The sequence below is a fragment of the Nyctereutes procyonoides genome, unplaced genomic scaffold (genome assembly GCF_905146905.1).
Source record: "Nyctereutes procyonoides isolate TBG_1078 unplaced genomic scaffold, NYPRO_anot_genome, whole genome shotgun sequence".
NCBI classification, from domain to species: domain Eukaryota; kingdom Metazoa; phylum Chordata; class Mammalia; order Carnivora; family Canidae; genus Nyctereutes; species Nyctereutes procyonoides.
In genome coordinates, this window is record NW_026575125.1 from 118,342,022 (window position 1) to 118,355,842 (window position 13,821).

Genomic DNA, 13,821 nt, shown 5'->3' on the forward strand with positions numbered 1-13,821 from the left:
TCCCTGTTTCCAAACTGTGTGGTTGTTGTGGGCCAAGGCGGTGGGGTGAGAGGCCGGGCAAGGGACCGGGTCCTTGGCACAGATGCGACCAGTGGCCCGGCCCTGCTCACCCCGAGGCCGTTGTGGCCTATCTGGAGCCTTCTCCAGGCCTCTCCTAGGGGCCAGTTTCTGCCCAGGGAAGGACCCCGAAGGCCCTGGGACAAGCTGGGCGAAGGTGTCCCCTTAGCCAAGCTGATGCCTATTGGCCCCATGGGAGGCTCCCCATCTCCCTATGCAGCCTCACTTGGCCCCCTGCCCAAGTGCCCAGGTCCCCTCCAATTGTAAAGTTATACCAGGCCCTTGCAGACTTGTTCCTTAGCCTCTACCAGAGAACCTGACTCCCATAATGGGGTGGGAGTGCAGACCGGGGTCATGAGTCTTGCCTGACATGCACTTCATACCCGAACCACCTATATGGCTCCCTTCCAACTCCCAGCGCCTCTGCCGAGGAGATGTGTGACACTGAGCAAGCCTTTAAACCTACTGTGTCCAGGGTCCTCATCTCTAGAAGAGGGGACATAACAAATGCCCACTCACCTCCCAGGTTCCTGCGAGGACTCTTGGAGAGAGAGCAGGCCCAATTGCTCAGCTCAGTATCTGGGATATAGTCGGTGCTTGAAAATGGAAGGTCATGGGCATGGGGGATCCCTTTTCTCCAAGGCTCTAAACCCTCCAGTGCTTTTGGAGTGGATAGCTGGTGTGTGCGGGGTCATGAGTGCTACGTTGCTGCTTGCCCTTGTTTGGCCAGCTGGGATCGTGGCTCTGATTGCCATGTGAGACTAGAAGCAGAGCCTGGGGTGCCGTGGAAGGCAGTGGCATGAACAGTGCCGCAGAAGGTATGGCATGGAGGGCATGCAGGGTGACGATCAGCCTGCACAGAGCCCAAGTGGGCATGTGCGAGAACACCTGTGTCTGGGAACAGTGAGATCAGGACCCAGTCTTAAGTGACACAACATGCCCTGGACCAGGGCCAGAGGCCCCGAGGGTACTCAGTGGTCATCTCAGCTGGCTGCCAGCCCTGACAGAGAGAAACCTGCCCTGGCCACAGCCTGGCACTAGAAAGCAATGTGCTTAGAGGGCTTATCTTCCCTCTTTGTGATGGGGGCCATGGCTTGCAAGGAGGTGCTAGGGACACAGGGACCCATGGATTTCTACTGTGAGAATGGGAACCATGAGTTTGAGCCCGAGTGATCAAGTGGGGCCAGGAGTAGGGCAGCCAGCAGTGCTGGCAGCCAAAGTGCTCATGGGAAGGGCTCAGGGACAGCAGGCTTGGCTGAGGAATCAGCCCTGCTCTGGGCTCCACGAGGAAGGGCTGGGGTCTAGAAGACTATGGTGGCCTGGGGAGGAGCTGCATCTCAAATAATGGGGCTTTGGCCATGGAAAGGTTCAGATGGCAGGGCAGGATCCTGGTCACGGGGTGAGCCTGGCTGGGGGGGGGGTGCAGGGCACACAGCTCTTGATGGGTCTCCCGCCACAGGGGAATTGGGCTCACTGCCCAGGCCTGGGGAAGTGGCTGGCAATCACTTGGTCTTTGAACTTTCCCCTACTAGCCCTGGGTAAAGAGCCCAGGGCCCTGGACATGGCCATCCTGCAGAGAGGCATGAGGGAGAAAAGTGCACATTCATCTCCTTCCCAGTTCTCTTACCATGGAGGGGTAAGACAGTGAAAGCCTGGGAGAAGGTAGCCGCTGGGAGCCTCTCTCTTCTGAGCCAGCCCCAGAAGGAGGAGGGCAGATTCCTAGGGCCAGACTTGGGGCCGCTTGCCTAGGGTCCAGGCCTTCTCCTGTCTCCTGTCCTCCACAGAGGCAGGAAAGTGACTGCCCCACTCAATCCTAGAAGGACTCAAACCCCACAAACCCCCAACACATGCACACACTCACCTCTCACACGTTCACACTCCTGCACATTCTGCTTGCTCACACACTGACACGGTCTCACACACTGGGGTATTGTCACATTCACTCACACTCTTACACACTCTCACACATTCATTGACAGTCACACTCGCTCACACATACACACACTCACACCTGTTCAGTGAACACACATGCACAGAGACACTCTGAGTGAGGGAGAGACATCACCCCTCCTCTTGTTATGCCACCCACCCCCCACCAGATCCCGGCAGACCGGTGGAAATCGGCCAGTTGCCATGGCCCCGCTAAGACACCCAGGACAGGCGTGCTTCCGGTGGGGCCTTGCCTGAAGAAGGCAGGAGAACAGAGCCCACCTGGAGAGCTCACCCCAATCCTGTAGCACACCCTGATGGGACACATCCAAGTGTCCCCACAACATGGGGCCAAGGCCACCGGGCCAAGGAGGCTCAGGCATGGCCATGATCACCCCGTTCTCAACCACCTCCTGCAATCCTCCTTCCATCGCCCATGTGTCTCATTACCCAGCATCTCCAGGGGCCCCTCCATCTGCACAGCCCCACTGTCTGCAGCTCTCGCCATTTGACCCAGGTCTCCCTAGATGCATGGTTCCTGCAGGCTGGCTGAGCAGCTGTAGGCCGGGCCTCAGCTCTCTGCAAGGTCCCCGCCCTGGCTCATTGGCTGCTCTGGGGACTGTCCTTCACATGTACCGTGGGGGTGGTCAGAGCCCCTGTCCCTTCAAAACGGCTGGAGAACACCTGTAGGCACAGACCGAGTGAGCCCCCAGGACTCCTTCACCATTTCCGGGTGAGCAGTACTATCCTCTCCCTGAACACATGCAGGGAAGGGCCCAATTGCTCCGTCTGTGCCCTAAACACTCAATCCGTTCAAAGGCAGAGGGCTAGAGCGGGCTGCCCTTGATTTGTGGAGGGCGGGGCCAGGCGGGTTGAGGCAGGTGGTTCCTGGCTCCCCAGTCCTCATGATGGACCCTCCAGGGACGACCCTCCAGCCTACAGCACTCGGGAAGGGGATTCCCAGATCACCAGTGCCCTCCACCCTGGGTGGGTGCCCTCCTCAGGTCGCACTGAGGGCTCGGTGACCTGGAGAGATCCAGAACTCACCTCCAAGCAGGAAGACACCACTCCCCAGGCCCTGTCTGCACCCCCCACTCATGCCCCACCAGTCCCTGCCTGCTCCCAGGACAAAGGACTGGTGCCTCGGAGTTGGCTGGCAGGGAAGTGGGGCAGGGAGAGGGTGCCCCTTCTCCTCTAGGGGCGACCCTGCCCAGGATTCAGAGTGGAGGGCAGCCCTCCTGGCCTTTCCTCCTTCCTGGCAAGGCAGAAGCACCGAGAAAGCCCCAGCCAGCCTGCCCTCTGTCCCTTGACATCACAGCCCCCCAGGGACCCAACTGTCCCTCAGTGGCCAGACTGTGACTGGCCACTTGTCAGCTGGCAGGGGTAGGCTGATCACAAACAGATGGGGTATCCCCCCACCTTGGAGTCCTGCATGCAGCCACTGACAGGGGCATCTGACCTCATGCCCAGACCTTTCTGTGCCCAGCTGGTCTCTGGCATTACACATGGGACCTCTCTGACCTGTCTGAATGCCCTGAGCCACTCAGCCCTGCCCAGATCCTGGGCCATCAGGCCCTACCTGCCATCTGGCCCCCTCCCTTGAATGTCTAACCTACTTATAAGTGGGGCTCCCTGAGTTTCATGCAGACCCAACCAGATATCTCTTGTGCCCAAAGTTCCAGTCACTTGGCTCCATCCAGCCCAGAGGACCGCACAGCACCTCCCTGCCCTGGCCATACCCCGATGCCAACTGGGCGAACCAAGTTACTGTTGCCTCCCACCACCTCCCCCAGGAGAACTTTCCTTCGATGGCGCACAACAGAGACAAGATGCAGCTGAAACACTCAATGACATTTATTGAAGAGAAACATTTACTGCAACCATTGAAGGACAGAATGACAACAGAGAGAGGAACATCTAATGGCCACTAGAACCCATAGGTCACGGCCCCACTCCTGCCACACCTGCTGCTCCTGCCACACCTGTAGCTCCTTTCTGACCTTCATGCTCATCCTCATTTGCAGCTCCTGTGACACCTGCAGCCCTTTCTTTACCTACAGCTCCTGCCTCACCTGCCTGGCCGGCCCTTGCTTGCCTCTGGGGCTGGACAGGGAAATTGGGTCTATCCTGTGCCTCTGAATCAGGAGCCTGGGGCAGAAAGACCACAGGCCAGGGTACTCCCTTGCCTGCTATTTGTCAGGGGATCAAACTTCAGTTTAAATACTGAGCAAACTCCACTAAGGCGACCCTGGATCCGAGCTCCTTTCTGAATGCTTTGCCCAGCACTCGGTATCTGCCCAGGGGCCACAGGGCAGCCTTCATGGCCTTCTGGAATTCCTCTTCCCTGAAATCGTCCGGGATGCCCAGGAGGAGCAGGGAATGGTGCGTGCCTTGGCCTGCACCACTCATGCAGCATTGCCAATGCCATCATGGATACCTGGTGGAGGAGGGAGCCCAATTGGATGGGGACGCTCACACTTTTGCACCTGTGGGTGCAAAGAGGAGAGAGGGACATTGGTGCCAGACAGCCCACCCTACCACCCCCCAAAGTGACCTGGATCTCCTCCCTGACCAATTCACACACTCTATGCTCTGGCTTAGAACCCCCACCACATACCCTTCACCTCTGCAGCAAGGAGACCCCTTTTCACCTTGGTCAACGCCCCTGATCTGGCCACTGCAGCCAGAGTCTCTCCCAGTATCATCTGTAACCCCGCAGCCAGGAGCCCTCTCTTTCCTCTTCCATCCTTTCTTTCCTAGCACCTGACCCAGAGCACCCCTGCTCTGCCCAAGCAACTTCGAAACTGGTCCCGTGCCCCCCACACCCTGAGTTGGAACCTCCTCCTCTCCCACCAGCACCTGCCCCTCTGCTACTGGAGCCACCCTCCACAGCCAGGAACCCTTCCCACTCCTCCCCTCCAGCGCCAACTGGGATGCCCCTCCTGCCCCCGCTGACTGCCCTGGCAGTGATCCAGCCCTTACCCAGGGTGCCCGGTAATTCTAAGGTCCCATCTGAGCAAAGTCCCCGGTCTCCTGCTCACTGTCTCTGACTCTGCAGGAGTCATGGAACCACCTGAAGGCTGCAGGGCGACTCTGGGGGCCACCTCAAAGCCCTGGAGCAAGAGAATCACAAGAACACACCTCAGCTCCGCAGTCCAGGACTGCACAGTCCAAAGGGTCTCCCAAGTCCTTGGTGCTAAGGCCACTAGGTAGACGAGGGAGAAAAATCTCGGCATCTCTGCACAGGGCTAATGCCTGGATCAGGAGAGCATGGGAGGAGGCATCGATGTTGCCATGGCAATGAGACCTGCTTGGTAAGGGCTTGATGTGACAAGGCTTGGAGCCTCCAGAAGCAACAGGCACACCCACTGCCCTCCAGCAACAAAATATCCCCGATCCATAATTGTGGCCATTGTGTGGGGGCTGCAAACTAAGAGTTAGGGGACAGAGGAACCTATGACCAGGTCCCCAGTACCATTCCGCCTTCACAGACTGCCCTCATTCAGCCCAGAATCTCTACAGTAGACACAGGTTGGGTGTCCCCATGTCAGGAGCCTCATCACACTTTTTTACACCAAAAAGCCAGCCCTTGACCACTCAGGCAGCCATTGCGTTGGAAAATGTGTGGCACTGTGTCATGTGAATATAGATTCACCTAACAGCTGGCTGGCCTGTACAAGTCATTGAACATCTTGTGTCCTGAATCTGTAAATAGGCCGTATGTAATGGGCTTTCCTTTTATATAGTGTTGAATTTGATTTGCTGATAGTTCAGGATTTTTGCCACACTCTTCTTGAGGGTGATTTTTCCGTGATTTTCTTTTTTTACATCATCTTTTTATCAAGATTTATTCCAGCTTCACAAAAATGAGTGAAGAATCGTTCCCTGCTCTTCTGCCTTCTGGAAGGGGTTGTGTAAGACAGATGATTTTCGACTGCCCTCCAAATCCCGCTGCAGCCATTGCCGCAACCACGATGCCCAAACGAAAGAAGCAGAATCAGCAGCAGCCGCCACCACCACAACAGCCCCCGCTGCCAGAGCAGGGCGAGACTGGAGACGAGGAGGATGGGAGTCCCATCGGACCACCCAGCCTTCTGGACCCTCCCCCCATGGCCAATGGAAAGCCTGGTGATCCCAAGTCAGCCCCAAACTGGAATCCACCCACATGTCCACCATCAGTAGAATGGATAAATAAGTTGTTGTGTGTGCATGCAATGGGATACTACACTGCAATGAAAATGAATGAACTCCTGCTACGGCAACCTGGATGAATCTCACAAACACGGTGTTGAGCGAAAGGAGCAAAGGAGCCAGACAGAAAAGAATGCAGACTCTCTTCACAGAGGTCCTCCAGGATCAAGGGGACCAATGATTCCACCACTGCTGAGCCTCCCACCTCCTCCCAGGGGCAGAGGCCCAATCCGGGGAGGCCTGGGCCCCAGGTGCAGCCCATATGGTCGTGGCTGGTGGGGGACCAATACTGAACCTCCTTTTCCTGGACCAGGCCATGGGGATCCTTCCAGAGGAGGCTTTCACAAAGAGCAGAGAAATCCCCGAAGGCTCAAAAATTGGTCTCTTATCAAAAATACCTGCCCGCCCAAGGATGGCCCCCAAGTTATGGAAGACAAATCCAACCGCCCTGTCTGCCGACACTTTGCCAAAAAGGGCCACTGTCGATATGAGGACCTCTGTGCCTTCTACCACCCAGGCGTCAATGGACCTCCTCTGTGAGACTGTGCCTTCCCATCCAGGCTGGAAGGAGCCCTCTGACCTAGCGGCCATATAGTTCCCTGTGGCCCTGTGACGGCTACTGTGAGGCTGTTCCACCCACCACCCTCAGTCAGTGACACCCACCCCCATCTCTCACCTTCCCCATTTGGGGTCCAGAGTTTTGTTTCATCACTGGTGCCCAGCGTGTGGGCTTTCTTCCGATCCAGCCTCCAGAGACTCGCCTTCAGGACCCCACCTTTGCTCTCTTCAACTGCCTCCTGGATCCTCTTCCCCTTCGCCGATTGCTGAACAGGAAACCTCTTTGGTGCTCTTGTGCATCTGTCCACCCAGCCCTCGGCACTGCCCTCAATTCCTAAGAGCCCTGGAGCAGTTTCCTACCATTCCCTTTTTCTAGCTGCTTGTTTTAAGTCCTTTTAATGTGACAAACCGTACCCCCAAAGTTGCCAGTTGCTCTGTGAAACTCACCAGGTTGACCTGGGGTCAAGTACGGATGACTGGTGCAGAGTTACTCCCTGAAAGGCCACTCTCCCTGCTTTTGGGTTTTGTAGATGGCGCGTCAGTAGCATGATCCCCACCACTCTGGTCTGTGATCACTGCTTTGTGAAACTGTGCATCCCCTCGTACGTAGCCTTTCTCAGTGTCCGTGGCATCATTGTGACTTCCCAACACCAGAGTAGGTTTTTCTGCCAAAATGAGTGAGGCTCTTGATGCCCTCTAGACTTTCCACACCTCCCAACATGGGAGAAGTGTGAAACTTTCCGCAAGACTGCCTCCCTGGTCTCCCCATTCTCCTGGTGTCAGTTTTTTGGGGTTTGACACAAGCCCATGAGATGTCCTCTAAAGCCTCTTAAGGGCTATCCTATCTCCTCTCCAGCCCACTTTAGTTAGAGTACGTCATTGTGAGGCCACTAGCCCTTTCGTCTGAATTCTGTGAATCTCCACCTGGCCTACCCTTGGGTGGAACCTGGACGGTACTGTCGCCCTCGTCTAACCTTCTTCCCTACATCTCTGGCACTGGTTGTTTTCTGTGAAAACGGCAGTGAACAGGTTCGGTTTTGCACTGGCCCTGAGGAAATGGGTCAGGAGTTGTGTGGGCAAGAGGGAAGGATGAGAGCCGTTGGAGAACTGAGAATGAATTTTTTTTCTTATTAACATTTTTTTTATATTAGTAATAAATGCAGTGGAAACAAGCAAAAAAAAGATGATTTTCGTTAAGCATTTGCTAGGACTCACCCATGAAATCATCTGGGCCTGGATTGTCCTTTTGTCATGTGTATTCATTTTGTTTTTAGGAATGTTTTTTGATAGTAAATTAAATTTATCTATAAGTAATAGGGCTATTCATATTTTCTGCTTGATCTTTAGTTAATTTTTCTCAATTGCTTTGTTGCCAAGGACTTTGTCAACTTTATCTAAGTTATCAAAATTATTGGCATGAGGATGATCCTAATAGTCCCTCATTATTCTTCTAATACCTATATGATCTGGTGATATCCCTCTTTCATTCGTAATATTGATTAGTGTCCTTTTTCTTTTTTCTAGATTAATCTTGCTAAGTGTTGTGTATTTCATTGCTTTCTAAAAAATGTATGGCTCAGTCAGTTGGATGCCTGACTTTTGGTTTGGTTCAGGTCATGCTATCATGGGTTGTGGGATTGAGCCCCATGTTGGGGCTCGTGCTCAGCAGGGGAACTCAGCTTGAGATTCCCTCCCTCTGCCCTTCCTCCTGCTCATGCTATATGTCTCTCTCCCTCTGTCTGTCTCTCAAATAAATGGATAAATCTTTTTTTAAAATGCATGGCTTTGGGATGCCTGAGTGGCTCAGCAGTTGGGCGCCTGCCTTTGGCTCAGGGTGTGATCCCAGATACTCAGGTTCGAGTCCCACAATAGGCTCCTTGTGTGGAGCCTGCTTCTCCCTCTGTGTCTCTGCTTCTCTCTGTGTGTGTCTCTCATGAATAAGTAAATAAAAATCTTTTAAAAAAATGTATGGCTTTATAGGGGTGCCTAGGTGGCTCAGTTGGTTAAGTGACCAACTCTTGATTCCACTCAGGTCATGATCTCTAGATGGTGGGATCTCTCTGGCGTTGGGCTCCATGCTCAGCAGGGAGTCTGCCTGAGATTCTCCCTCTCCCTCTGCTTCTCCTGCCCCCACTCATTCTATAAATAAATAAATAAATAAATAAATAAATAAATAAATAAATAAAAATCTTTTTTAAGATGTATGGCTTTGCTAATTTTCACCACAGTTTCCTGTTTCATTTATTTCTGCTTTTACCTCTGTTATTTCCTTTTTAAAAATTTATTTTGGATTTACCTGGCTTTTCTTCTTCTAGCTTCTTTAGATGGAGCATTAGAGCATTGATTTTATGCCTTTCTTTTCTTTTTTTTTTAAATTTTATTTATTTATTCATGATAGTCACGCACAGAGAAAGAGAGAGGCAGAGACATAGGCAGAGGGAGAAGCAGGCTCCATATAGGGAGCCTGACGTGGGATTCGATCCCGAGTCTCCAGGATCACGCCCTGGGCCAAAGGCAGGCGCTAAACCGCTGCGCCACCCAGGGATCCCCCTTTCTTCTTTTCTAATATAAGCATTTAAAGCAATTAATCATCCTCTAATCACTTTTTTACCAGTCTCCCACTAATTTTGATGTTTTATTTTTAGTTATTCCAAATGAAATATTATCTAAGTTCCTTTGTGTTTTCTTCTTTGATCCATGAGGCTTTTTTTTTAGAGGTGTGATGTTGAAATCCAGATATTTGGAGATATATTATTGTTGTTGATTTGTGATGGAACTCCACTGTGGACTCAAATAACTTATGTAAATTTTCAGATTTTCAAAATTTGTTGAGACTTGTTTTTACAGCTCAGCATTTGATCTATACAGGTGAATGTACAATGCACCCTTGTAAAGAATATATTCTGCTGGGACGCCTGGGTGGCTCAGTGGTTTAGCACCTGCCTTTAGCCCAGGGCATGATCCTGGGGTCCCAGGTTCAGGTCCCACATCGGGCTCCCTGCATGGAGCCTACTTCTCCTTCTGCCTGTGTCTCTGCTTTTCTCTTTCTCTGTGTGTCTCTCATGAACAAATAAATAAAACTTTTTAAAAAAGGATATATTCTGCAATTGTCAAGTATGGTGTTTTATAAATATCAATTAAGTAAAGGTGGTTGCTAATGTCATACAGATATTCTAAATATTTTCTGATTTCTTGTCTAGTTGTATCAACTGCTGAGGGAAGGGCATTAAAATCTCCAACTATAATTGTGGAAATATCTATTTCTCTCCTTGTTCTGTCAAATTTCATTTTATGTATTTTGAAGCTCTGTTACTGTGTATAAAAACTCATGTATTTTTTGTGGTTCTGATTAATTGACCCTTATATCTCAGATAATAATCTTTGTCTTTAATTCTACTTTGGTATTAACAAAGCCATTTTCACTTTTTTATGATTTTATTTATTTATTCATGAGAGACACAGAGAGAGAGGCAGAGGGAGAGGCAGGCTCTGTGCAAGGAGCCCAATGTGGGTTTGATCCCGGGACTCCAGGATCACACCCTGGGCGGATGGCAGGCACTAAACTGCTGAGCCACCCAGGGATCCCCCATTCCCACTTTTTTATGCTTACTCTTTACATAGTATATCATTTTTCATTCTCTTATTATCAGCCATTTGTGTCTTATATTAAAATTGCATCCTTTTGTAGACAAAAGCCTTGTCCATTTATCTGTTCTGACAACTCTGCCTTTTAAGTGCTTATTCCATTTGCATTGAATACAGTTGTTGATATGGTTAAATCTAGGCATATCCTTTTACTATCTGTGCCCTCTATTTTGTTCTATGTTCTCTCTTTCCTGTTAATCATATTTTTTAAAATTTCCATTTCCTCTTATATTTTTGGCTATACCTCTTTGTATTGTTTTTCAGTTGTTGCTCTAGACATTAATCCTTAAGTTCTCACTATTTACTTAGAGTTAATATTGTACATAAGTGTAAGAATCTTTCCATCATACAAATTCATTTCCCCTTTACCTCATCCTTTATGCTATAATTGCCATATGTATTACATCTTATATGTTATAAAACCTATAACGCACTATTACATTTCTTACCTTAAAAAGTCATATGTATTATAAAGAAATTAGGAGAAAACTTTCTTTAGTATTTACTCACATATTTACCATTTCTGGTGTTCTTTATCTCTACCCAAAGATCAAGGTTTCCCTCTACTATTATGTTTCTTCAGGTTGAAAGACTTCCTTTAGCATTACTCTTAATGCAGGCTCCTGATGAATTCTCTTAGGTTTTACTTATTCTCAAAATAGACTTATTTCACCTTCATTTCTGAAGAATATTTTCCTCAGATATAGAGTTCTGGATTGGAAGGGTTTTTTTTTTCTTTTATCACTTTAAAGATGCTGTTACACTGTCTCTTGAATTGTTTATGTCTGTCTTCACTGAAACAGAAAAGATATTTTCTGTTGTTTTCTGATGCATGCATGTGACTAGAAAACATTCAGACCCTGAGGCTCATGGAACATGACTTTTTTGGCAGGATGGTTTAATGGTTTTGGTTGCTGTCTTAATTTTAAAAAATCTATTTGGTTGGGACACCTGGGTGACTCAGCAGTTGAACAGCTGCCTTTGGCTTGGGGTGTGATTCCGGGGTCCCAGGATCGAGTCCCACGTCAGGCTCCCCGCATGGAACTTGCTTCTCCCTCTGCCTCTCTCTCTGTGTGTGTGTGTGTGTGTGTCTAATAAATAAAAATAAAATCTTTAAAAAAAAAGACCATCCAGTGAATTTTTCACTACAGACATTGTGTTTTTCAATTCTAGAATTTATAGTTTGTTCCTTTCAATAGTTTCTTTTTTCCCTGTTAAAATTTCCTATTTCATAAAGTCATTACTATTCCCTTGGAGTATGTATATTTTGCTTTTACATTTTGACATTTTACATTTTTGCATATTACACCTTACATTTAAAATTTTTACATTACACACTTGATAATAGGTTAGCCATAGTGAACATGATGAATGAAATAGCCAAAGTGTTAAAGTAGTAGGGTTGTTGCATATAATCCATTCATTCATTTATTCATGTATTCACCCATTCAACAAGCATCTACTGTGTACCTACTGTGTCAGGCATTGTTCTAATTGTTCAGAATTTGGAAACAAACTGTACCTACTGTGTCAGGCATTGTTCTAATTGTTCAGAATTTGGAGACAAACTGGAAATGGTCCCTGTTCTCAAAGAGCTCTCAGAATAGTAAGAAGAGGTAGGCATGTATATGAATTGGTTAATATGATATTATGGGGGTAGGGCTTATACAAAGTACAACAGGGACACCAAGTGGGCCAATCTACCTTGGGGAGGTGGTCAGGAAAGCCCTTACAGTGAAAGTGACCCTTGCACCTGGCATAGAGGAGCTTGAAGAATATTAAAGGAAGGTGACCAGTGGGCAGACAGACATTGGGAATTGAAAAGGAGAAGAGAATTCGGTCTTGGACATTCAGGTTTGATGGTCTATAGCTTTCAGGTGGTTGTGTGAGGCTGAGGGAATGGCTGAGATTTCCCCCAGATGGCATGACAGGCAACATAAGAAAATGAGGGTGAAATGAGTTGGTCTGAGCCTTCGTCAATGAGGGAGACTGGGGCAGATTATGTTGGAACTGAGGACCAGTCTCCAAGCCTGAGAATGCAGAATAAGTTTATCTTTATACTTTAATAACACAGACTCTGGACTCAGATAGGAGTTTTAATGTCAGCTGTGTGACCTTAAAGAGATTGCTTAAACTCTATCTGGCTCAGTTTCCATAACAATAGAATGGAAGTAATAATAGTAATAATAGTACCTGCCTCGGGGTCATTGTAAGAATAAGATGAAATAGTATTTATAAAACAGTGCCTGGCACATACTGAACAATCATCAAATGGTAGTTGTTGTTATCAATTCATTATTTAAATGGATGTGAAAGACTAGGAACAAATTTTAATTTCTTTACCACTAGATTGGAACACAGATACGTTATTCAAGAATATTCAAGAAATATTTTTCAAGGGGCACCTGGGTGTCTCAATCAGTTAAGTGTATAACTCTAGATTTTGACTCAGGTCATGATCTTGGGGTTGTGGAATAGAGACCTGTGTTAGGCTCCATGCTCAGCATGGAGTCTGCTTGAGTTTCTCTCCCTCTCCCCCCAAAAATAAATAAACAAATCTTTTTAGAAAGAAATATTATTGAGTGTCTATGCCAAGCATGGTTTTTTGTTCTACTTGGGGAAAACAGTATCTGTGACCTTAAGATCTTAACTGGACATTAAGAACTCAAGGGATCTGAAACTTCAGGGGGGATGCATTATTTTTACTAAACTAAAATTTAACAATTCCTTCTATTATGAATGTAGACAACAAACCATAGTAGTATTAGCATTATGTGTGACTTTGTCACCACCAGATGTATTTTCATATCACATTAGTTATTGTAGGTATCTAGAAATACTTACTAGAAATAGCATTACTTCAAAAAAAAAAGAAATAGCATTACTTCAAAATTAGGGAGTTAGTAGACCACTTTAGATACTGTTATTTTATATGTTTATGAAATATATATGTCACTGTAAAATATAATTATGAGCATGCTTTATATCCATAAGCATATTTAGAATAGCTGTTTTGAAAATATTGTCTATGAATTACAGTGTCGGGATCATCTCAAGGTCAGTTTCCCTTAAGAATTATTTTTCTTAAGTATCACCACATTGTCTTATGGTTTTTTCTAGTAATTAAGCATCATATCCTGGACATTGTCAGCAATGTTTTCTAGTAGCTCTGGCTTCTTGCTTTCTGTTATATTTTTCCAGAGAGGTGGTGGTGGTATCACTGCTGCTGCTTTAGCAGAGTTAACTTAGCTAAGCTCAAACCCTAAACTGTCTCCTCTTTGTTGGGCATCAAGTGTAATTTCTGCTTAGTTCTTTTCTTGGAGTCTGCCCTGTGCATGCCCAGAGATTTGGGCAGAGTGTATATGCTAAATTTGGGTTCCCTGTCTATGGTTCCCTCCTTTCCAGGATTTTCTCTTTTGCTTTCCCTTTGAAATGGTCACC

The 13,821-nt window shown here is 47.9% G+C and overlaps 1 protein-coding gene across 2 annotated transcripts; it reads left to right on the forward strand.

Annotated features, from left to right (window-relative positions):
* The first annotated feature begins 5,930 nt into the window (after positions 1 to 5,930).
* On the forward strand, positions 5,931 to 6,826 carry LOC129518614 (proline-rich protein 3). 2 transcript variants are annotated; one of them, XM_055338801.1, is made up of 2 exons: positions 5,931 to 6,153; positions 6,317 to 6,826. In XM_055338801.1, the coding sequence occupies exons 1-2, from the start codon at positions 5,961 to 5,963 to the stop codon at positions 6,715 to 6,717; spliced, it is 594 nt and encodes a 197-aa protein (XP_055194776.1). In that variant the 5' UTR covers positions 5,931 to 5,960; the 3' UTR covers positions 6,718 to 6,826. The 2 variants fall into 2 exon arrangements, with proteins under 2 accessions (XP_055194776.1, XP_055194775.1); XM_055338800.1 differs by having other exon boundaries at positions 5,961 to 6,066; positions 6,320 to 6,826.
* Positions 6,827 to 13,821: the final 6,995 nt, after the last annotated feature.

Coding starts and splice junctions, on each gene's coding strand:
- LOC129518614 (XM_055338801.1), top strand. CDS start 5,961: ATGCCCAAACGAAAGAAGCAGAATCAGCAGCAGCCGCCACCACCACAA. Junction 6,154..6,316: donor AAACTGGAATCCACCCACAT/GTCCACCATCAG, acceptor AAAAGAATGCAG/ACTCTCTTCACAGAGGTCCT.